Genomic DNA, 26671 nt, shown 5'->3' with positions numbered 1-26671 from the left:
GTGAAACACAAATACCCATACAAAGCAATAAGAAGGTAAAAAAAATTAAAAAATTCTATCGTACACATGATATGAGCATCACTGAAATCATGGGTTCAATTCCCACCACAGCCCTAACTGTGCGGAGTTTGTATATTCTCCCTCTGCTTGCGTGGGTTTCCTCCGGGTACTCCGGTTTCCTCCCACGCTCCAAAAATATACTGGTAGGTTTATGGGCTCCCAACAAAAAATTTACCTGTGGTAGGGAATATAGATTGTAAGCTCCACTGGGGCAAATATTCTTTTTAAAGTGCTGCGGAATATGTGTGCGCTGTATAAATAACTTGTAGTAAATAAATAAAATAAATGAAAGAATGCTTAAAATATTTAAACTATGAGCCAGGTGCTCAAAACTACCAATACCAGAACTTTCAATAAACAAGGATTTTATTTGTTTTTCGTGGTCATACAATTTTTCCTAATGTGAAAAGCTGGGTACACACTTAGTGACAGGCCGACATATGGGATAATGGGTACACATCAGAACGAGGTAATGAACGACAGAAAGTTCACTCGACCTGTCCTTCATTACCTGCAACGGGGACGCTTGTGATATTGTCCGGTTGGACTTGCAGCATTGCCGACTGGACAATGTCACAAGCAGCCATGCGCATATTGGCTGTACACACAGAGCGATGCGGCTGATATATCTTTCCGTTGGGGGGCCTACACACGTATTTCACTGATCTGTCCGTTGCGTCTATTTTTCCCACACAGATTCATGGATCTCCCTGATCCGTGCCTGCATCTGTATCGTCTATGACATCATTCAGCATGCATACACACGGTACGATGTGTGCCAAATCGTGAAAGACAGGTCGAGATCTTTCTGCAAGTTCAAGAGATCAGCGATCACGATCAACAGCTGGAGCGCGCATCGGCATAGTTATGCTCACACACTACACTTTTTAAAAGAGATATTGTTCCAAATCGGTCGAAAACGGCCAGATCGTTTAAAAAAATCGTACCATGTGGGGGAAGGGGGGCCTTAAGAGACATTTGTTGATAGACTTGGGCAGGATTGGCTTCTGCACAGTCACTCAAATAGGTAGCAAGCAACAATGTTTAAAAGAAAAAAAAAAACATTTATGGAGAGGAATGATTACAGGCCACATCTGCATGGCATATCCTGTCATAAAAGCACACATGTACACTCTGAATTTTGTTAGCATTTTCATGTGTTCTGCATTCCACTCTGAAACACACAGAATAGACAGCTGACACTTATTTAGGAATCCTATTATATTGTATCTGAACTTATGTATATACAGCACGTTTTTAAATTACAGCGTAAAACAAAAAAAATGTAAAGAGAAAGGGCCACATCAATGGAATGGAGTATTAAAGAGATTAATTGCCGTGGACTTATTTATAAACTAATGACGGGGAGGTGTTCAAATGCTATTTAGTTATCTAGTCAGTCCCACATATTATACAGGTTATTCAAGGATATGCAATGTCTTGTTCAACTCCTCACATCACACCCAAATGTGCTACTATCTAATCTTCTAATCTCCATTCTCTGAGGAACAGTAAAGTAATGGCTTAATGTGTATTATTGTACAGTACATTTCTCCCCAGTGTCTTGTGTTATTATTAGTAATATTAGCCGTGTAACTAGTAATCTCTTGCTCACTATCATCAAACATGTAAATCATACAAACATTGTAGCATCTGTGTGAAACAAAGATCATGCTCAATCCAAATTATAGAAATGGCCAGAAAAAAAATGGATGTGTAGCGAGCGAGTTTGGGCAGTGCATGGTTCATCGAGCTGGTGTTCGTAAACAAGTACCCAGCATACAGTAAATCAAATTGAATGGAATTGTAAAACTTGGATATGATTCTCGCGCTCCTCTAAACAGACCAATGTAGTGTAAACTGATGTACTAGCCTTACTATGTTTACCTTTTGTGAGGTTGGAGCGCAGGCTTGGACAAATGTGACCCCTTTGTGGTCACCACATTTTACTAGTGCTATCGTGTGAGGTATTTGTCTATAGGGCGCACGTCCAATGTGTAAACTCTATAGGATATATTAAAATATATTTTTTTCATCTCATTAAAAACAGTGATGCATATATACCTCACAGAATAGCACTTATAAAGTCAAGTGCCACTATCTACATTTGTCTAACATTACATGGAAAAACTGAATGCTTACAACTACATTTTTCCAAAGGCTATTTAATATTTCGTTATTAAGTTAATTATATAACATACATATTATACAGTGCTTTACAGAATATTTTAATCATTCACAACAGTACTTCCTTCAGTGGGGCTTACAATCTACATTCCCTACTACATGTACAGACACTAGGGTTCATTTTTTGTCAGAAGCCAGTTAACCAACCTCTGTTTTTTGGATTGTGGGAGGAACACCTGGAGGGAACCCACTCAAACACAGGGGGAAATACAAACTCCACACACATTTGACCTCGATAGTAACTTAACCCAAGACCTCATTGCTGTGAGGCTGTAATGCTAACCACTATGCCTTAACAGCTTTCATATTACAGGTGTTATTGAGAGTATACTCAAGTAAATCTGGACACTGGCTATGGGTTATAGATCCTCCTTTTATGATGTTGGCACTTTAATTCTAAATATTTGTGCCACTCCCTCATGGGGAAGGGGGGATACAGTCTAAACTGATGGGAGCTATTCAATTGTGTCGCAGGTTGGAGGTGCTGCGGGTGTCTATTTCTACTCGCAGCATCCTGTGGTGCAAGCAGAAATCCGACCAAGGTAGGGCTTTTGGGAACTTTAACTTCATCATGCGCGGCTTTTGGGTCTCCTCAGATGTGATTTGTCCCTAAATCTCTGCATTCTGGGCGATAAATGATAGCCTTCTGCAGCACTAGCGACCAGTTGCACAAACAATTGAATAGCTCCCATCAGTTTAGATGGGAGCTGCAGCCGCAAACAAAAATGTAAATTGCCGCTTAGAACCAGAAAAAAATCACAAAGGGGGGAACTCATCATTATCAATGTGGAACGGTATATCGCATCCGTCTGCATAGCAAGCTTCTCTTTCACCCCCATACAGGTGCAACGGAAAACTTGTGAAGTCGGCACTACTGTAACTGACTGATAAGCGCGTAGCCGGGCATTTCGGCAAAAGCAGCACATCACACAGAATTGGATTCGCCTTTATGTTACACCACTACATTGAAAACACAAACTAAATAAAACGCGCCCTTAACAAAATAAAATTTTGACAAACTGATCCTTCAAAAAGCACCCTCAGAATTTCTCATTGTACTCAAAATGATTTAAAGGGGTATATTTACTAAAGTGCTGGCTTTTAGAAGACATGTTGCCCATAGCAACCAGATTATTAAACATTTATCTATACCCTTCTAGAAGATAATAGCTAGAATCTGATTGGTTGCTATGGGCAACATCTCCAATCCTAAAAACCCGCACTTTAGTAAATATTCCCCAAAGTATCAAAATCTTGATGTGATGTGATCTACTTGGCTAAGTTATGACTCAAGTAGACCTTTAAGATCATCAATTTCCCTTAACTCATGTTCTCCTATTGACATACTATAACAACCACAAATAAGAGATCCCTATTACTTCACAGATAGATTTTGATCTAGTGCAAAAATCATATGATGATTCAAGTGAAACTTAGAAGACTAGGTTGAAAAGACTGTTTCACCAGGATAGCCAGCCTTTCCTCATAGTAAATAGATTGGTATATTTCCATGACAGAGCCCAGTGGGCCTTGGAAATTGCCACTTGGAAAACTTTTTAGTACCACTGAAGTTAGCCAGTACTAAAACAAAGTTAATGTACAGCAGTCAACACTAAATTTAAGTCTCAAGGGAGTTGTGGGGGGGCTGAAGGGTTCATACAATTAATCAATGCTCTGCAGATAACATCTGCACTTCCGATAGAGTTAAAAGCAGAGATCTACATTTTTTAAAAAGGGACACCCTGTTAACCAGCTATCTAAGCCACACTGCAAAAATATTAGAAAGTGAGCTTTACTGGATGAAGGGGATGTGGTCGGGATGCCGATGGTCTAAATGCCGACTGTCGGCATCCAGACTGTCTAACCCAGGCAAGTGTCTAATAACCGGCGTCGAAATCCCGACGCCTGTCATTAGACCAACGCCGGGAGCCCGACGCCCAGCTTACCGATCGAAGGTAAGTCGGGTCCCGACAGCCACGGGGGTGGGTTGTGGTTGGTGACTTAGGGCTTGGCACCCCCCCAGGAGGTTAGGGTTAAGGCTAGGGGAGACTTCGAGTTAGGCTGCGGGGAAGGGGGGGGGTTAGGTTTAGACACTTGGCGGGGGTTAGGTTAGTAAATAGAAAAAATACCCACCTGTCGGGATTTTTACTGCCGGCTTCTGCTATCAGGGTTTGAACCGCCGGCCGCATCATACGGATACCGGATGAAGGGGTTGCAACATGTCCAGGATGAGAGATCCCTCTCCAGGTTACAGGATGTACATGCTAAACCACAGGTTCTCAAACTCGGCACTCAGGACCCCAAACAGTGCATGTTTTCCAGGTCTCCTCACAGAATCACAAGTGAGATAATTAGCTCCACCTGTGGATCTTTTAACATGTCAGTCAGTAATGTATACACCTGTGCACCTGCTGGGTGACCTGGAAAACGTGACCTCTGTGGAGTCCTGAGGACAGAGTTTGAGAACCACTGTGCTAAACTAATGGGCCTCCCAGTTTCCCAACTTGGTTATCAAAACAACCAATCCTGTCATTCAATACATGGGAGCCTTCTGTGCCTCCTTGATGCTTGATATATGCCAATGCAATGGCTAAAAACCTTATGGCTTTCCCCTAACCAGAAGGGAACATGGAATTTAGGACCACTCTCTATTAGAGAACATTATCAAAAGCTTGGCTTCCACAGAAGACCAAGGACCCTGAAACAGAATATAAAGGACGACAGCCCCAACTCTGGATGTTGGCATCTGTCATTATAATTATTGAATTTCATATGAAAGAAGGATAGCCTCTGACAAGGATGTTGTCTCCTATCCACCATGGGAGCGACCATGTTCTTGAAAATGGACTAAATGTGTTATCTGTCTAAGTTAGTGTACAACATTTTGAGAGAAGTTAGTCTTCAAAAGCCCTTGAACAGAATCGTGGGAATTGCATAGCTTTCAATGTTGAGACCATCATTCCTTGGACTCTAATTACAGAAAGAGCTGACAGCCATCTGAGCAAAAAGACGAACACCTAAGTTTTTTCCATGTAGAAGCTATTTTGCTACATAAAATAATAGCCCTCTGCTGTTGAGTATCAAACAACAGACAGAGAGACCAGACTCTCAGTTGGAACCAGATTGGATTTCTCGAAATTGATAATGGGACTAGTATCTGTGCAGTGCACCTAAAAGACACTTGAAGACTCAACCTGGATCAAGATCTAGTCCAAATAGGCAATACACATCGTTACCACTGATCACCAGGAGAACAGTCATGACCATAGATTTTTTTTTAAAAACTGTTGGGACTGATCTGCAAATCTGAGAAGGTATTGGTGACATTCCTAGCATGGAACATGCAAATAAGCAACTTGGACATCAATGGTTAACCCCATACCTTTCCCTTTCCATGCCATTGATGACTGATTGAATCTCTTTATCCATACATGAGCGTTAAGCATCGATATTCAAAATGGGCAGAGACAACCAGTTTTGGTTTCTGAATAAAGAAAAGGCTCGAGCACAACGCCACCTCCATGCGTTTCTTTCATTATAACCACACCCATGGCAAGTATTGTGTAAATGGCTAGTTGCATGACCAAGCACTATTCCTGGTCTACAGGAAGACCTGTTGTGAAAACGGATCTGAGGAGAACAATAAAATAATGCCTGATTCATCCCATAACAAAGAATCTGAAGTGGAACTGAACCGCTGACCCTAGTAAAGCAGCACATGGGTTTCCACTGCAGTCTCTGCTGGGTGGACAGAATGCACGCCATTTAGACATTTTGTCTGAGGGCTTGGTCATCAGTTTGTGAGCGGACAAAGGAAAGGTTTCTATGCTGTCGTCCTGCATGCCTTCTAAGTTTCTCTGATCACTCGATCACCTTGTCGTTCCATGCCAAGACTAAATTGGAAGAAGCACCAGCCACTATTTAATAAAGTTAAAAATAATTTAGCATTTTCCGTCTGTTCCATTCTCAAAGGCTGCAGCATTCAGAAAGTGAATAGTGACTGCCTTAGACAATCACTCAATCGATGGAAATTATCAGTGATAAAGGGTCTCCCATAGAACATATAACTAAACAGTGCACATATATTTATTAATGTTCATATATAGATATATTGAATCTTAGCACTGCTTAGTTTTATATTGTTTGCCTTTACGCCAAGTTAGGGACTGGACAACCCCTCTTAACGGCAGCTTTACCCATCTCATTTAGTGCCACAAGGGTTTACTTTTTGTCCTACTATTGAACCAGCTCATCTCGAGGTGTCACTCAAGAGATCCACTAACCTTTAGCAGAATGTACTGAGATGCATGGGGGAATTCACTGGCGAATCAGTAAAAGTAGAGACATAGGTCTCATTGCCTACAATTAGGGCATGTGCAGCCAGCTCTATGCCTGGCATTTCCAAGTACTAACCAGGCCTGACCTTGAATAGCTCCTATGATCCCTTCTGCTGTAACTACAAACCGAATGCAGCACAGAAAAGGCTGCCATCACCTGACCCAGCATCATAAATATATTCCCTCCACTATTAAGCAGTGAATTGCCGGCAGGGAAGAAGGATGTACCTAGCCTACTACTCACCTGCTGCTGCTGCACCTGCCCCATGGCTTGATGGCAGGGCAGGACCCTTAGATACTACCTGTGTCAGCTGTGAAAGGGGCAACCCAGAGCACAATGCAGCTGCAATGTAATCAGATACAGTGTAATGCGTGTTCAGAATTTCAGATAAAATTTTACATAAATGCAAATTGCTTCTTTTCTTTGCCAATAAAAAACATTAAATACATATTTCTCTAAAAATAAAGCTCTCTTTAGCAAACATGCTGACATTTTTCACATCGCTAGCTATAAATTAACAAATATTTATCTAAAATATGCAACCTTATCTAAAATGGAGTAGCCTGGCTAAGAAAAGTAAAGAGTCAAACTGGGCAGCACAGAAGGTGTAATAGCATTACTGCCTCATACTACTGGGTCATGGGTTCGATTCCCACTACGGCTCTAACTGTATGGAGTTTGCTCTCTGTGCTTGCGTGGGTTTCCTCCAGGTACTCTAATTTTCTCCCACACTCCAAAAATACACTAGTAAGTTACTTGGCTCCCAACAAACAAATGAACCCTAGTGTGTATGTCTGTGCGTGTTCATGAGGTAGAGTAATAGTTTGTAAGCTCCACCGGGGCAGGGACTGATGTGAATGGCCAAATATTGCAAAGCGCTGCAGAATGTGCGCGCTATATAAATAATTGGTCATAAATAAAATATATATGGCTGCCACTTTACTGTGGAGACAAAGCCTGCCCAACACAGAAATCGATGGCTATAAAGAATAGGCAATATAGAATTTGTATGTCCTCAGTTCACCTTTTTTCTGCATGAACACAAAAAGATCGTCCAGGAATTCCTTCCGCTTTGGATCACTGTCAAGCTCATAGAGCTGCAAGATGAAAAATATATTCATAAATTAGAAGTTGGAAACACAAACTTACTCTGTATAAGATTTTATTTTCGTTATAAAAGGGACACTAGAAACATTTTTTTGAGTCATTTATGTTTAAAAGCACAGGACATTTTTTTGTAAACATATAAAACTCTACATTTTTAACGTCAGTGAAAAGAAATAAAAAATAAAATTTAATCAAACAAACCCAAAACAAACTGGCAACTGTATTATTGCTAAGTAACTGATATTGTCGTCTGAAGCCAAGGTAGCTTGAGACAATCTAAAGGTGTGTATCCACTAGCACAACCCAAGCCGTTCTCCGTGGCCCGCCAATGGTTACTGTAGTGCAGACCGCAGTGAATGCAGTCTGCACTACACGCAGAAACAAGCACGCTGCCGCCAGCAGTGCGTTTGCTTTGGTAGCCAGCCAATGACAGACTCTCACTAGCTGCTGCGCCCACTGCAGGAGCCGGGCTGAAGCTCACTCATGAGCCCCATCTTCCGGCTCCCGCAGTGGGTGATGGGGGAGAAGTCATGCGGGCCGGCCGGGAAGACGGAGGAGCGGACGGCGGCGGGAGCAGGTAAGCGTTTTATTTCTATTACGTATGTGTGTGCACTGCATCAGTGGGTGGGAGACGAGACAACTACTTGGGGCACTACTGGGGGGGGACCATTGCATCAGGGAGGACCACTACTGGGTGCACTGCATAAGGAGGGGGGGGGGGACTACCACTGGGGGCACTATATAAAGGGCACTGCAAGGGGGGGGACGGATGACTACTACTGGGGGCACTATATGCATTAGGGGGGGGACCACTACTGGGAGCACGGCATTGGGGGGGGGGAAACCACTACTGGGAGCACGGCATTGGGGGGGGGGGGGGGGAAACCACTACTGGGAGTACGGCACTAGGGGAGGACCACTACTGGGAGAACGGCATTGGGGGGGGGGGGACCATTACTGGGAGAACGGCATTGGGGGGGGGGGGGGGACGACCACTACTGGGAGCACGGCATTGGGGGGGGGACGACCACTACTGGGAGCACGGCATTGGGGGGGGGGACGACCACTACTGGGAGCACGGCATTGGGGGGGGGGACCACTACTGGGGGCACGGCATTGGGGGGAACACTACTGGGGGCACGGCATTGGGGGGAACACTACTGGGGGCACGGCATTGGGGGGGAGAACACTACTGGGGGCACGGCATTGGGGGGGAGAACACTACTGGGGGCACGGCATTGGGGGGGGGACCACTACTTGGGGCACGGCATTGGGGGGGACCACTACTTGGGGCACGGCATTGGGGGGGACCACTACTTGGGGCACGGCATTGGGGGGGACCACTACTTGGGGCACGGCATTGAGGGGGACCACTACTTGGGGCACGGCATTGAGGGGGACCACTACTTGGGGCACGGCATTGAGGGGGACCACTACTTGGGGCACGGCATTGAGGGGGACCACTACTGGGGGCACGGCATTGAGGGGGACCACTACTGGGGGCACGGCATTGAGGGGGACCACTACTGGGGGCACTGCAGGGGGGGGCAGTTATGGGACATAATTAAAATTGTAGAAGGGGGAAGTTATGGGTCATAATTGTGTGAGGAGGGGGCAGAGTCTAAATACCGCAGTATAGCTTAGTGGCCCACGGCTTCGTTGAATTTTTTAATATGGCCCACACTACCTTTAAAGTTGAAGACCCCTTGCACTAGCAGATAGTGAAACGACAGTACGATTACAACATCGTAAACATACATTCGTTCCTCTTCCCCTGCAGTGCCTGCACTAAACGATGTGTCGTTAAGTGTAGGCAGCCTCCCTCATCCCTGAACATGGTCATTCTGTCATTATCGGCAGATTGACCAGCATGTGCAGGCGATGATTGATGTCAAAAACGACCACCGGGAGCGCGCATCGCTGGTCGACATTTTCATGCCCGATTCATGAGCGATTTCACGATTACAATGTTGTAATCGTGCAATCGCTCATTAATATCGGCTAGTGGATACGTGGCTCAACTGCATAAATAGCACTACAGATTTCATCAAACAAACCCTAGTCGTAGTGTTCTTGTGTTGAGCAGGAGCAAAGAAGATACATTTCATATACTTAAGAAGCTCACACACACAAAAAAAAAGGCAAAATCCAACATGTTTGAAATCCTCGATTTGCTGATTTCAACCCCAAAATTACCGCAATCAGCGAATTGAGGATTTCTAACATGTCATTTTTTTGTGCCGTTTCTTGAAATATCTGATCGGAGAATTGAGCAATTGGTGTTTGGGCTCCATTACACAGAATTCACAGCTGGAAGTTTAATCCTGCACACTTCAGTACTATGAGATAATGGTAGTGATCATAAACTGGCTAGAAAAATGTACTTGTAGTGAGCAAAATAACATGGCCCCACCAACGTAAAGTTATTTAAAAGTGTTGACCAATATAGATACTGAGTCCAACATCATTCTCCAACATGAGTGTCACTAAAGCAACACCTGTTTAAATGTAGTCTAAAAGTTTATTGTTCCTGAATATGCTGTAAGCGATTGGCTGGATCTGTTGACTGAGATAGCGATTACCTGTATAACGGTATTATGCTCATCATACCATTGGGTGACCACACATGCCTTGTGGATGGGGGCATTGTCACCCTGGAACAAACATCCTTTTAGGAAAGAAATTATTTAACATGCAGCGATGATTACTTGGTACCATTAAGCATTGAACTTGACTTCTGAGGTAATGAGTGAACTGAAACCAGGCCAGTAAAATGAGCCACATAACCCTCCCTACTGTAAGGTCACAGACAAGTATTGTATACAACAGTATGAACGACTGGCCACTTGGTAAATCAGAGGAGTGCTATACATTAAATTGATTTTTAACTTAAAACAAATATTGAGCCTGGTTCTCAGTGTCTAATATATATATATATATATATATATATATATATATATATATATATATATATATATATATATATATATATATATATATATATAATGCAGAAAACCCGGCAGCACTCTGGTATATGTTATAATGCTAAACACGCTCAAGCTTCATGCAGCGTTTCAGCGCTTTGTAGCATTTTTGTCAAGCAATAAAGCATGTATATATCAGTGTTCTCCCCAGGCTGTTTTTTGCAGGTGCACCACCCGGCACTTTGGGAGCTTGCTAGTGGGGACAGAATCTGGGAGCTGTATGAAAAGGAACAGTTTCAACAGACTTTGCAGCTTTTCATAATCAAACAACTGGGCCTCTAATAAGAAGAGAATTAATATATAAAATGTTATTTCAAGTTTAAATCATTATAAGGTCAGGGTTTAAAACATTTTATTATTGCGAAGGCCCCACCCAGCTAGAATTTTTTTCTGGGGAGAACAATATATACACACATATATATGCATAGCTTGTTACATCATGCAAGGTGAGGACAATACATAATTTATGATTAGGTTAGCACTACCTTTGCAAAATCCCTCGACGCTTCTCTGCTACGTCCATCCATATCATCACACCAAGAAGTATTCTCCTGAAGAGGAAATAAAAATAGTTGACCCACCGAACATGTTATGCTGCAGAACAAGAGGGAAATGCAGCTTCTGATACAAAGCAGACAAATGAGAGGGATAGCAGAACAACTAAAAATAACTCCTTAATAAAGTAGAGTGCACAAATATCAAAATACATGTGAAATTGCTAACATATGAGGCTGCTATGATCTCTGGAGAAAACATTTTTCTGGGATTAATCATTAAATCACTCAAAATATAGTCAGGAATTTATAGGTGTAGCAGAAAATGTTTCCCAGGCAAAGGCAGAGATAAATACAGTAGATCAACATAGCATTAATCCTCTTAGCCAGAACTTTGGAAATGACTATAAATAAATTGTTTTATGTTTGCTGCTTATGTTGAACATTTGTAAATCAACCAGATAGGTGGGGGTGGTGAACAGAGCACAAATTAATTAGGATGCCTCCATTCAGTGCAGTCTTTAATTACAGTGCATAACAAACACCAGATGAGGCCTGGAGAGGTTGTGGATGCAGACCAGCCTGCCTTGCCAACAGAAACGGCTAGAGACACATCGCAGAACATGTTCTGTGAAGGTGGCATGTGAAAAGCGTAGTGTGCACGAGTTTGATTGTACTTTATTGGGAGACTTGGCATTAGATCAAATGTAGCTATACAAAATGTCACATTATCATTGCTATTATAGTACTTAAAATAAACATGTATAAATTAAACTGATTTGGTTGCAACAGGAAATATAAGAAATGAGCGCACAAAATATGCCGACATGATTAATAACTTTAGTTTGTGGTGCATTTCCTAGAAAAAATAAAAGGAACAATGACAAAACAATTTAAATGTCAATTTAGTTTTAAATACAAACGATAAAAATTAAATTTTCTAAATCATACCATATAAGGTAATTTTTGGTAAATATAAATCAGAATCGCATGGTGCGCTGTCATTTAGGAAGATGATTATTTTAGGAGTTCTAAAGTAAAGTCAAGTATATCGTCTATGTGTTCTTAAGCAGTTGTTCATGTCCAAGAGAAGACAAAATGCATAGCTAGAACGTCTATAGAGACCATAGATACCTTCAAAACATTAATGTGATGTTCCATCTAGATTATATAGGGTCACATTTCTCTAAACAAATACATGGAACTAAACAATCTTAAGTAGGAACGTGCAAAATATAGATGATTAGCGTTTAAATTTTTGGTCACAGGCTAGTTTAGTGAAATGGACATGATGTCGCCATTGGAAACCACCCGGATGAAAAAAACAATTCAATTACTTATACAACTCCTTATGATGTTGTGCTATAGGAGACTGAAGAGCTGCTAAATTAGGATTCCCATTATGTCATTAAGTTGCCATCAGACTTTAGAAGGGATCAGCTTTAAATTGCATCTTTTAATCCCCTTTTAGCTTTAGTGCTAGTAAATGGACTGATATCTCTACTAAACATTTTGTTCAACAGTCACTTCCCTCCAGGCATTAACAAACATATATATATTATCCTGGTGAAAGAAAGAGGACGGCTGGGAAAGACGGACCCACTTTCAGTGCTTGTTACTGCATAATGGAGGTGAAAATTAATTCCTGACATGGCTTAGCATTCCAGTGTGAAACAAACACTGCAGACTTCAAATCATATCAGACAGTTCTAGTGATTTACACTATTGATTTGTGTAGTATTGTCGTCATTAAAATTGTGTGTCCATATTACTATTAGAAACAAAAAGGTCTGTGTAAAGACCAATGCATCTTATAAGATTCTGTGTAATATTCTTGTACCTAAGTGTGGCCAAACTAGAAAGCCATCCTGATGCATGGGTCAGACAGTATTGTGTGGATAGCTTTAGGGCCAGATTCAAATAGCTGCAGTACTTACCACAGACTTGTAGCAGTGCCCAGGGCTATTCAATTGCAGCCTGCAGTAATCCTGCAGGCACCACCGATTTATGTTCGACCCCTCCTGAGGCTCGAACAGAAATCTGAAGTACAGCTTTCTGCGCTTACTGTGACAAGCGTGTTAACCGACAGCTCTAGGCTATAGGGTTTACGGCACAAGGAAATGGGCTTGTAATTGAATAGCCCTGAGCGTTACAGTCCAAGGCTACAAGCCCATGGTAAGTACAGCTGCTAATTGAATCTGACCCTAAAGCTGGGTACACACGTAAAGATTTTCTGTCCAATCATCCAACTAGTTGATTGGTTGGAATGAAAATCTGGTAAGGGATGAAAGCAAATGAAAATCAGCAATTTGGGGGAAATGGACAAAAACTGGACAAAAAACTGTTGTTTGAACAAATTGTTTAGATGAAACATTTAACAAACTTGTCTGACGACCATTTTCATCTGTTTTCTGGCAATTAAGCGCAAATTACTGATCATTTACTCCCATATGTTACCAGATTTTCATTCCAACCAATCAACTAGTTGGATGATTGGACAGAATATCTTTACGTGTGTACCCAGCTTTAGTCTGCTATAGCTAATAATTTGCTCTCAATTGCACAGCAAAATGTACAGATGTGTCCACATACATTGAGCATTGAACAGCCCTTCTAGTCGCACCATGCGTCTTTTCATGCGACTGTTTACCTTCAAATGAGTCTTATTCACAAATGCAAATAGGGTTATATCTGCCTGCAAAACGCTACGTTACAGTGCCACAGCTGCTGACACTAACGTAGTATTCTGCATACAGATACATCCGCAGTCGTATGATGTATGTGGACATATCAAGTTCTGACAAGCTAAAAGGACTATCAAATAAACTGAAGGGAAATAAAGTGTAACATATGCTACAGATTTAATAAATTATAATCTGCAGAATTCTAGGGCGCCACACAATTCTGCAGCAACATGCAGAGTGCTTGTAAAACAATTGTTAAAAGAACACTGGCTGCATTACATAACGAGTGTCAAAGATACTATGAGAGTAAAAAACAAGTAGCATTACAAAAGGTAATTTACAAGGCTAACATGAGTAGCTGAGAGAACCACTGGGAAATAGACAATGTGCAGATCAGAAACAGCATAAATAACATAACAGATTGAGGGTAAGAAAGTCTGGGAGGTGGGAAAGGGGACAGAAGTTGGTAAAGGAGGGTCTGAAGGGAAGGGGTTAAGCATTTCATGAACAGGTGAGTGTTTAGGGATCAGCTAGAACAGAAGTTTATCATGCGGCCATGCTTCAGCTTTCCTATAAGGGCATGCATGACTGTGGCAGAGCCCCAGAGCTAGAATGAATAAGAGCATTTCAGAGGTGGGGAGCAACACGGATAAAGTCCTGAAGGCAGGAGCGTGAAGTGGTCATCAGAAGGGAGGTAAGGCAGGGCTCATTTTTTGAATGTAGAGAGAGATGACGTTAAGATAGAGGGAGTGTTCGATAGGACATGGGCTTGTAGGATGCCAGTATAGGGATTGGCATAGGGGAGGGAGATGAAGAGCAAAATTGCAACGGCTTTAAGAAGAGACCAGAAGTCAATGAGATGGACAGACAGAGAGGCAATGAGGTTGTAACAAACAAGGCGAGAGATGAATATGGAGTGGATAAGAGTTTCTGTGGAGTAGAGGAAGGGTTCTAATCCTGATGATGCTGCAAAAATGGAAGCATCAACTGAATGTTGGGGGAATTAAGGAGAAGTCTAGGTTAAAATTGAAGCACAATGGACTTCAACAGAGGAAATTGTGGAGTGTGTGTGCGGACGCATGGGGGGGGGATTCAATTGTCTACTAGCATCTGACATGCGATAGACAATTATTTTGCCGATGGGCGCAACTGCCGCCGGCATCGATTACTTACCACGAATATCGCACACAAATGCACTGGTTTAGACGCACAATAGTAGTTTTGGCGCCCAAAAGCCTTACTTTTTGGGGACTTATGCTTGCCACCTCAGGAGGGTGCGAGCAGAAATAATGGACGGCCACAGCACTCCTGTCCATTGAATAGTTCGCAGTCACCAGACGCCCAAAAACAATTGAATTACCTCCATTAGGGAGCAATTCAATTGTTTGTGCCCACGTCTCTGACTGATGGGCTCCCAATGGACCAATTCAATTGCTTTCGGCTTTCAGAGGTGGCAAGCAGAAATGTATTACTAGGTTATTTTTATAGCGCACACATTCCGCAGCGCTTTACAGAGAATATCTGGCCATTCACATTAGTCCCTGCTCCAATGGAGCTTACAATCTATATTCCCTACCACATGCTCACACAGACACACTAGGGTTACATTTTGTTGGGGGCCAATTAACCTACTAGTGTATTTTTTGGAGTGTGGGAGGAAACCAGAGTAACCGGAAACCCACGCAAGCACAGGGAGAATTGAACCCACCACCTCAGTGCTGTGAGTCAGTAAATGCTAACCATTACACCGTCTGTGTTGCCCAAAATGTGGGATATCGGGAGTTTGGACACCAAAAGCAGTACTTGAGATGGATTTAGCGCTTAGCGTGGCTAAAATATGGAAGTAGTATTTTTTTCTACACAGACTTCTTTATTAAGACAACTGGGGAAAAAAGGTCAATCCACCCTAAAAAAATAAAAATAAATAAATAAAAAAAAATCAATCAGCAGTGGTCGCCAACCTGTTGCTCACGAGCTACCAGTACCTCGCTGTTGTAATTTTGGTAGCTCACCTTACGGCAGTAGCTTGCCTTGCGGCAATATGTGATGGACACAGCCAGCAGCCTCGCCGCTCCATGCTGCCCGCTTCACAAAAGACTGAGCACTTTGGGAGCCATGGACGACTGAGCTCTCCCTTAGCAGCACTCCTGAACCCAATTAGGATGAGCCCTCCACTCACCATCTGGTCCTGGAACCCGCTCTGCTTGCGATATACCACCTGCTGATCGGCATACGTGGGTCTCCGGTCTCTACGTGAGCCATCTATAGCCGCAGCCCTGTCACGCTGCTGAAGACGCGGGCTAAATTTTGAGGCCGGAAGTGTCCAAGCCTCCGCCAGACACCATGGACGTCTACTGCAAAGGCTCTCTGGTCGTGGCTGGCTGTGTGCGCTTCCCCGATTGCGGCTTCCACTCCTTCAGGGGCTGTAGTTTGCAGTCTTTGTTCTTCAGTCTGGCAGCTGCAAAGACTAATGCAAAGACTAATGCGATACTTGCGAGATCCCGCGCATGCTCAGTGGAGCCGGCTGGGACTGAGACACAGCACATCAGCACTAGGCTGATGCGCTGCGTACTCAGGCAGGGATCGCCAGAGGGGGGAGTTATCACTCCCCTGCTTAGGCCGATGAGATGTTAATACAGCTCATAGTTAGTGCTTCCTACTTCGATAATACATCTCCCCCAGTGAGTGCCTTGATGGCTGGCCTGGATGAAAGTATGAATTATACGGGAAAATGCTACACAGCATATTTGCAATACATTAACGCAACTGAAGCTTAAAAAGCTTAAAAATGCTGTAAGAGTTGTTCAGCATGCAAATACATTTAGTGTGTATGCTGAATATGCACGCTTCCGTGCTCACATCAAACCTGACGATATCGCCAGCGAAATGGGGCACATGGCCTAGTGTGTACAGCCAACCGGACTTCCTGACTATAGGTTGTTCCGATTTTACCTCTGAAGACAACACCTCTTTGCTACTCCCAGCCAGTGAACGTAAAGATTGTTGTTCTGGTGTGTACAGGAGCAACAATAAATTTATTAAGAACAAACAATATGATATATCATTCGGTCGTTTGCAAGATTGCAGTGTGTGTACGCTCAATTTCACTAGTTCTAGGCTGAAGGGAAATAGTCTGGAAAGTCGTAACGATTGCTGGTCGTCTCAGTGTGTACCCAACATTACTTTGAAAAATGCATCTGAAAGGGTAGTGAGCAGGCAGCCTTAAACCTAAAGCAATGTGGGTGTTTCCATACAAACAGATGGAAGACTGCAGACTGCTTGCCCTTTGGCAGATCAAGAATCACAAAGAAAGGAAGCCAAATTGTCTAGATCTAAAGTACAGCCTGGAGGTATCTCTGATGAGAACATCCAAAGATCTGAATAAACTGTATAATTGGTCAAACCTATAGGTCTTCACATAAGATGTAATGGCATCCAATAACAAAGACAAGGATATTCAAAGCAAGTGAAATGTGCAATAACTATATGGAGACAATCAGGGTTGAGTCACCCAATCTATAATATTTCTACCTTTATTTCATTTGGTTATCTTTTAGGTGCTCTACCTGCACACCTAATGAAAAAGCACTGTGCTGTGTAATTTCCTGATTTACTACTATGCTGGTGTATGTTACATAAAACTTGAAACACTAATATAACAAGTTTTATATAGGTGGCATACATTTAAACTGAATTTACTACTACACTATTTTTATTTTACATTTTGTTAACATAAATGTTAATATATTTAAGTACAGCTTTTGTGGGAGTAGGAATCATCTCCCAGGTATGCCACCATAATAGAAGAAAACGCAATACAGAACTATAACACTAATTCAGGATGAAAGAAATCTCATGTCCATCAAGATCAACCTCTCATTGTTCTACAACCCCCATTTCAATTGATCAAGATCAGAGCTGTAAAGGCCATTCCAGTGAAGTAACCTGGACACATCTGAACAGTTCATTAGTGGATACTGAATGGCAATTTTTACATAACTAAAATCAAACTTCAAAAAAAATAAAAAATTCCAATAACACTATCCAGAGGAAGCCAAATACATGTACATTATGGCAACCCAAACCTAGGAACTTGTCAAATACAAAATAATAAGACACTAGCAAAACACACACTTCATTAAGAAAAAAGAAAATAAAAAAAGCTTATGGGGGCAATTAGCTGCCTCCCCCCCCCCCCCCCACAATTTTTTTTTTTGGACAGCGATAATTAATAGGCGCACGCAGAGCAATTCAATTGTTTTGGGCGCCCATTAATTACTGTGCTCATCATGCCCAACCCAAAAGAACTGGGGGGGTGACAAGCACGCTTACAACAGCGCACTGAATTGAATTTCCTCATAGGGCGAGATGTATAGAGTGTAAGGGAGTGGAGAAGTTGCTCAATAGAAACTAATTAGTTTCTACCTATCATTTTATAGAATGTACGTGATAAATGCTAACTATAGGCCAAATGGTTGCTATGGGCAACATAACCACTCTTGACACATCTCCCTCAGTCTCAAACTTCAACATCCAGATTTACTTTGTTATGCATTATTTTACTATATTGCTACAAGTAATATTTAGCTAGTGTAATGTTAGCCTTCCCCCATAATATTTTTGCATTTCTGTAACCACAATGCACATGGAAAATGATGCACGTATTGTTAATTTTCCAAGCTCTATTTACTCAGCGGCAGCAATGGTTTGCATTTAACATTGTTTTTTTTTCAGGGTTAATCAGCCCCTGGTGTTTTGCAAAGTCAAATAAAATTCAGTAGGAGAGTTTTCTTACAGGAGACAATGATGAAATATACTTATGTACTGGGAAAAAGCAGTGCAGTCCATTTATAATTAAGCAGTATTGTAATTATAACGCATCACACATGTATTACAGTCGCCAGGATGTGTGAAGAGAGTTCAAACGCACATTTATAATTAAAGACACTAAAGGGAGATAGGCCAAAACTGCAAAAGCATTGATTGCTACAGTTCAGACCGTGACAAATTAGCACCCACAATTGTTCACTAAATCCAAACTACATCTGTCAATATCCCCAAATAGGCCATAAAATGTCTTTGATGTGTTTGTAAAATGGTTTAAATCACATTGACGTTATAAAGCGGATTTCATACTCAAATGTGCTTAAAACTACTATTTAGACAGAAAAAAAAAAAAAACATCCACAAAGCAACTCCGTTACCTTGAACAAATTCAGATTTCTTTCTTTTCAGCGACTAGTGAAAATTTATTGCGGTCTGATTTTTTTTTTTTATCATAAAAGCAGATAAGTAGTATTTGGATTATTTAAAAAAAAAAAGTTGCAAATTGTGTCTCAAATTATAGTAGTGCTGTATGAACTCTGAAATTCCTAAACTACTTGCTAATCAGAAAAGGAGTGTGTAGTCAGGAGTATATCGGGTACAGTATGCCATAAACACTGATCCTTCTATACAGTCACATATATACTACAAATGAAGGGAAGTGAGAGATGTTCCTAGTAATTAAGGAGATGAGCACACAGCTGGGATTACCACCATACCACCTGGCATCTACTTAGAAAGGATCTCAGATGTCTGGAAATCTCCCAACCCCCTCTCCTCAATCACCTTCCATTCTGTGCCCAACAAGGAAAGCTAAGCACGGAGACAGAATATTTACTATTGTACAAATAGTAATAAAGTGTCACATTAAAGCCATGGTTTAAATTAACAATAATAGATCACCTGTAGATGTGCAGAAATATACAGTAAGTAGAATGTTTGCATACTATAGAGGCATTGTAAGGCAGACTAAGTATAGCACACATGAGCCCAAACATGCAGACCCCCCAATACAGGAAATTTCGGGACCTTTCCCCAACATGCAGCTTTTCCAGTAACATTTTAGACATTATCAGCTCCAGAAAACAAGGATTGAACGTATTTTAGTTAGAGCTGTACATATAAAAAAATTGGCTCATCATACAGGTAGAATAGTCGTTGAAAGCCAATTCCCTAATTAAGACTAGCGCACAAAACATATATACAATCTGGTGGGTAATAAAAATTGCTGTGGTTCAAGTTGGGAGCTTGTGTACATTCCATACTGCCTACCTCCCAGGTTGCAAACACCTTTTATGGGTAATTCCTATTCTCTTAGGATTAGGCACTCAAAGCCATTGCTTTTCTCAAAAAACAATTGGATCGTCCCCTAGTTGTTAATTTTAAGACTCACTAATTGATGGGCGCCCAATATTGCAATTTAATTGTTTTTGGGCACCCATTAATTATAGTGATTGTCGTGCCTAAGACTGGGTTTAGCCGCGTAAAACAGCTAAACCAGTCTAAAGTCCTGGTTAGGGCTCCAAAACTGCCGTTTGGGCGCCCAAGCCACGGCTTCTCGCACAGTTTAGCTTGCTTCCTCGGGAGGGAGTGCGCAGAATTGTCAGCACCTGCTCGCACCCGAACAGAGCAACAACTGAATTGCTCCATCAGGCGCCCAGCAATGACAACAACCAATGCTATAAATTGAATCGCTCCCCCTATTTTTATAAATACATGAATGAAAGTTGGGGACTATATAAAGACAGTATACAAATGTGGACAAATTTGTTGGTACTCTTGTTGGCAATCGTCGGTTGCAGATGGTTCATTAAAACAATGCTTCATTCCTCCCAATTCCAAACTTGCATTGATTTTTCAGAGGAAATGTACATTTTTTGTATGCACCCCATGAGCAGGTGAAAAGGTAGGGAAAATCTATTTTAAGATAAAAATGTTGGGACACAGTGCAGAACCTTTGGCACACACCCCCTAGTGAATGATCATACACCTGGAGGGGTTTAACTAGCAGAAATTTATCCAATAAAAGACATGACCGTTTTTGTAGGTGAATTTCTCTAAAAAACCTCAATAAAGTGTTAAATGATGTGGGACTGGTATGTGAAGGTGTAAATAATGTGGGACAGGTATGTGAAGGTGGTAATGATGTGGGATAGGTAAGTGAAGGTGTAAATGATGTGGGCTGATGCCAGTGCGAGATGAAGTGCTACCTTCCACAAAAGGTATTTTTTTAACTCCACAGACTCCAAAGGTTCGAACAGAGAAGACTAAGGAGGAAAGGACGAGATCCAAATCCCATGGAGCCGTAGGAGGAACAAAGGGAGGCTGTAACAGAATCATAACTTGCAGAAAAGTCTGCACCTCCGATATCAAGGCCAACCCGCAACCACCAATAAAACCTTGGCCTTCTCCCCTTTGATGTGTTGTAGGATTTGAGGGAGAAGAGGAAACTGAGGGAACAGATAGACAAATTGGAACTGCTACGGCGCTGACAGTGCGTCCACTGCCACTGGGTCTCTCGTTCGAGAGCAGTAAAGAGGCAGTTGATGATTTTGTCTGGATGCCATGTGGTCGACCCGCGGAAGAGCCCACCATTGGACAAGCTGGTGAAACACACCTGAGGATGTAGTGCACATTCCCCTGGATGCATGTCCTGCCGGCTGAGATAGTCTGCCTCTCAATTTTCGACACCTGGAATGAAGATTGCTGAAATCGCCCTTGCGAACTTTTCCGCCCAGATTGGAATCCGGCTTACTTCTTTCATAACCGCTCGACTTCTGATGCCGCCTTGTCTGTTTATGTATGCCACTGTCGTGGCGTTGTCCGACTGGACCCTGACTGCTCGGCCCCACAACAGGTGATCTGCTGTCTGAGTAGCGTAGTAGAAGACTGTCCTTAGTTCCAATATGTTTAATCGGCAGACTCGCTTCCTGTGATGTCCAGCGGCCTTGGAAATTATGTTCTTGAATCACAGCCCCTCAGCCTCCCAGACTCGTGTCTGTGGTGAGAAGAGTCCAATCCCACACTCAGAATCTCTTTCCCTCCATTAGGTGTACAGAGTTCAACCACCAGAGAAGGGATATCCGAGTTCTGGGACTTACCCGAAGGTGAAGGAAAAGATGGAATCCTGTCCATTGTGAGAGGAGGTGTAGCTGAAACGTCCTGGAGTGAGAACGTCTGTAAGGAATGGCCTCGAATGCCAGAACCATCTTCCCCAGGAGTCGAATGCAAACGTGCACTGATCACTGACTATGTCGAAGGACCATCCTGAGGGAGGAACACCGGCTGAGATAATGTGTCCATGATCATTCCTAGAAACTGTAGCCTCTGCGTCAGTTGCAGATGAGACTTGGGAAAGTTCAAGATCCATCCATGACGAATGAGAAGGCTGTGTGTCACTGTGGTGTTCTGCAGTAATTGGTCCCTGGAATTGGCCTTCAGCAGGAGATGGTCCAGGTAAGGGATAATAGTGATCCCTTATTTCCGAAGGAGACTCATCACAGCCATGAACTTTGTGAATACCCTGGGGGCTGATAAGTCAAAGGGTAAGGCCTGAAACTGGAAATGTAAATTCTGAACTGCAAATATCAAACACCTGGTGAGGTGGCCAGATAGGGATGTGAAGATAGGTATCCTTGATATCTAGAGATACCATGAATTCACCTTCCTCTAGTCCTGCAATCACCGACTGAAGGGACTCCATCTTGAAAATCCTTAGGTATGGAATGAGATCCTTCAAGTTCAGAATAGGCCTGACCGAGCCGTCCGGCTTCGGAACCACGAAGAGACTGGAGTAAAACCCTTTCCGGTCTGATTTCTGGGAACGTGGACCAAAACTCTCGTGGATAGAAGCTTGTCTATTGCTCTTGCAGAACGACATTCCTGTCATTGGAAACTTGTAAACCTGTGATAAAAAAACCGAGGTGGAGGTTGAAACCGAAAGTCGAGATTGTATCCCGAGTGATGAGATCCCAGACCCAAGCGTCCGTACAAGATTTCATCATAATCTCTGAAGTCCCAAAGACGTGCTCCCACTCTGGGGTCCCCCAGGTGAGAGGGAAGCCCATCATGCACTAGGCTTGGACTTAACCTCCTGTTGAGCAGGTGTTGTTGCGGCTCTGCCACGTCCTCTAGAACCACGGGATGTTGATGGTCCTCCTCTGAAGTGACTGTGTGAACGACCCAGAGCACGAAAGGACCGAAATGAGGGTCCAGTGTAAGATCTTCTAGGAGGAAGAGCCGCAGACGGAAGATAAGTGGATTTACACCAGTAGCCTGAGAAATCCACTTATCTAGCTCCGCTCCAAATAATACGCTTCCCGTAAATGGAAGTGCACCCACAGCTCTTTGATTCTGCATCCGCTTGCAATTGTTTAAACCACAGCGCCATACGTGCCGAAATCGCCAGAGCTGAAGTTCTGGAAGCCATATTGTTAACGTCTGGACGCTTCTCCAAGGTAAGTCGCTGTATAAATGAACTTGAGTGTATTCTCCAATCTCCTGTCCGATGTGTCTTTCAAAGACGTTGCCCCAGGAACCGGTAGCGTAGTCTTCTTAGACAGCCGTGATACCGAAGGATCTACTGTAGGGGGAGTCTCACAAGATTTTCTGCAATCTGCAGGAAAAATATAAAAAGATGTTCCCAAGCTGATGTTAGAAGAGAATCCAGCTCTTTTGAAACTGGAAATGCAATAGCCCGTCTATGTTTCTTTAGAAACATGTGTCCTCCTCCTGTATCTGCAATACCTGGTGGATTGCAGAAATTAAAGCCTCTATCCCATCGGACACCGGCTCAGACTCCTCTTGGAGTTCCTTAGGCGAATCTTCCCCTTCCTCTAACACTGGCATATCCTCCTGCTCCAATTGGAGGACTGAAGGCAACAGTCTCTTTTTTGAGACCTGTGGAGAGGATCCAGTTGTGGTACGGGAAAGAGCCATGGCTTTTGATATCCCATCAATAGAATTAGCCAAGGACCTAGCCCATGCTGGTTCTTCTAGAGCCACTGACCTGGAAGCTTCTCTTTCTTTCCGAGAAGCCTCCAGCTCAGCAGAGAGATGTGACATAACTGACGTAACCTGCGCCGTCCAAGACGGCGGACCGGACATAGCTGAAGATTGTTGTTCAGGATTGCAATTGTCACATCAGGGGATTGGAGGACTGTGTAATTTTTCTCCACACTTTTTGCAGGTAAATAACTTTTGGGACGCCTTAGAGCCCCTACCAGTCATGATATATACAGACCCATACAAACAGTATAGTGTAGTGAAAAAGGTCAAAAGAGGAAACAGATACAGAGAGGCAGGAGAGAGGCAGGAGAGAGTCACGCTAGCCCTAATAGCACTCCTAGCAGTGCCAGAAACCGCTAGGCATATAAAGGAAGTAACCACTGTAAGGAGTCTTGCCTTAATTGCTCTCCTGACCAGCCTAAACCCCACTGTTTACTCACAGACCAGGTTAGGCTTTATCAGTTTCCTGCAGCAGTGTTTCTTAATATGCAGCAGACTGTGTAATGGCTGCCAGTGCACCTTGAGGACAGCGCTGAAGCTGCTGGGAGGAAAAAGCACGCTCCTGAGCTAAGCTACGCCCCCCGCTATGGCGCTTAAAACGAATTATTAGCGTGCTCTGCTGTGTTGGCCAGCTAAACGGAGCAGCCTGCTGCTGTATATGTCGCCTCTGAGCGTTTAACCTGGCTACCCCGCTAGCCGGGGAGCCAGGGTATACTCACGGTCGATGCTTTGCTGCCGGCTGACTAATGGAGGACCACTATGAAGGCTGCAAGCAGCTGCACGCGGTCCTATATGGAGACAGCTGTCTTAGTAGTCGGGTACCCCAGGCGAACTGCGTGCAGTTGCAAGCAGGTCCCCCCAGCAGCTCCATCGTTGCAGACAGGCAGTGCAGCTGCTGCCCCTTTGTTCTCTCTGCTGCTGAAAATTCTTTATCTTCAGCGCAGCAGCGTTCTATTTAAAAGACCCTAGGGAGAATGTGTAATACACAACCAGCTCCCATCGGGCACAAATTTAGACTGGGCTTGTAGGGGGGGTATAGAGGGGGAGGAGCTAGTCACACTTCAAAATTTAAAGTGCCAGCACCCACTTAGCACACGTCTATACCCCACTGTCTTGAAGCCTCCAATGTCCCCTAGCGGTTGAAGGAAAAATACTAGACAGGCTTTAATTTGATGAAAACCACTTGCTTCCTATCATTTTTCAACCATTATTAAAAATTGCAAATAACACATTTGACACATTTTAAGAGCCTCCAGTACTTAACTTATGGCCACTAGCAGCCTGCTATATTTTGTACAACATTTGTGCAACTTCACCGTGAGTAGTGCAAATTGGCATTTCTAATTGGATTGAGCGTTTCTCTGGAGCGCGCATTAGTGCAAAGTGTGCGAGTTTCATAAAACAAACCCACAATTGTAAACTTGCAAATAATTGGATTGAGCCCAATGATGGATGCAATTACTTTAGTAAACTTTCACATTATTTCAGAGCAAAATATGGATTCTTCATTATCCCTGGAAGGGTACCAAAAATGTTGTCCTAGAGATATGGAGACCACTGGATGGAAAGAAAATAAGCAAAAATGGCATTTTGAATTACAGTACAAGAAATATAAAAGGAGCATCTTCTCTGTGCAAATGGGCTTAAAGTGTTTTGGGGGAAATCAAATTGTTTTTTGCACATTCAAAAGTAATGTGCGCCCGACGGAGCTACTTAATGGTTGTTCCATGGGTGACCAATACTTGTCGCCCAAGCACACCAGGTTTAGCCATACAAAGCGATTAAACCCGTCTAAACTATTGAAAGTGCTGCCCAAACCGCAAATAGCGACTTTTTCGCACGATTCTGCTTGCCACAGAAAAGAAATAATGGGCACCAGCAGCACTCACACCCAAATGGAGCAATAATGGAATAGCTCCGTTGGGCGCCCAAAGAACAATTGAATCTCGGCCGAACAATAATAATGGGAAGAAACATGCAATAGAGGAGAAAAGGCTTCACAGGTTTATCAATCAATCTGTGTTTTACTAATAACAAGAGATACGGTAAGAACTTACCTTTGTTATCCATTTCTACGAAGTCCACAGGGTTGACCTTGAGGTATAGCTGGATCTGGATCCACGGGCAACTCTCAGTTAAAGCTTTTGCTGCTCCCAGGATTGGTCCATCCTCCTCTATATCCCGCCCACGAGCCACAGGCACCTCAGTTGGTAAGTAGCCAAGGCCGGAGGAGGAAAAAACAGAGAGAAGGAAGACTGGAACACACAAGAACCACTCACAGAAAGGGAGACGGAAAACCGGTGACCAGCCACATAACCCATATGAAGGCAGGTGCGTCAGGGTGGGCGCCCTGTGGACCCTATGGACTTCGTAGAAACTGAGATAAAGGTAAGTTCTTACCATATCTCTTGTTTTCTACTTCAGGGTCCATAGAGGGTCCACAAGGTTGACCTTGGGGATTTCCCAAAGCAGTTCAACTAAGGACGGGGATACTCCTGTGCTGAAAGGAGAATCCGGCGCCCGAAGGATGCATCCTGAGAGAAGGTGTCAAAAGCATAGAACCTCAGAAAGGTCTGGATGGAAGGACCACGTGGCCGCCTTACACAGCTGAACAGCTGAGGTGCCACGGCTAGCAGCCCATGAGGGACCCACAGATAAAATGAGCCTTAATAGAGGCCGGAACAGGCAAACCCTACTGTGCATAAGCCTCACAAATAACCAAACGAAGCCAACAGGCCAAAGTTTGTTTGTTGGCAGGCCAGCCCCTCTTGTGAAAACCAAAGAAGACAAACATGGAATCCGACTTCCGAATGGACCTAGTCCGGTCCTCCCCTGGCTAGCATTTAACCCCCGGGACGCCGGTTCACGCTGCTAGCAAATTACTGCCTGGTGGTCTAGTGGTCCTACGGGTATTCCTCCGTAGAGGGGGAGCCCGCCGCCACTGCTAGCGCCTCCGGTCCGTCCCCAGAGACTGGAGGCAGCCGAC

The 26671-nt window shown here is 43.3% G+C and overlaps 1 protein-coding gene across 2 annotated transcripts in view; it reads right to left on the bottom strand.

Moving 5' to 3' along the window:
* The window catches only part of ARID3B (AT-rich interaction domain 3B), a 106233-nt gene that overhangs the window by 52740 nt on the left and 26822 nt on the right, over window positions 1–26671 (bottom strand). For both annotated transcript variants that reach the window (XM_088446101.1, XM_088446108.1), the window contains exons 3-4: window positions 11162–11227; window positions 7610–7682 (exon numbers count right to left, since the gene is read on the bottom strand). In XM_088446101.1, the coding sequence (XP_088302227.1) occupies window positions 7610–7682; window positions 11162–11227 (139 nt within the window). The remainder of the gene's footprint in view (window positions 1–7609; window positions 7683–11161; window positions 11228–26671) is intronic.

The sequence above is a fragment of the Taudactylus pleione genome, unplaced genomic scaffold, assembly GCF_031769625.1.
Source record: "Taudactylus pleione unplaced genomic scaffold, aTauple2 ptg000019l, whole genome shotgun sequence".
In the NCBI taxonomy this organism is placed as follows: Eukaryota; Metazoa; Chordata; class Amphibia; order Anura; family Myobatrachidae; genus Taudactylus; species Taudactylus pleione.
The sequence above is the reverse complement of the archived record's forward strand: the minus strand, read 5'-3'. Positions and strand labels throughout refer to the sequence as shown.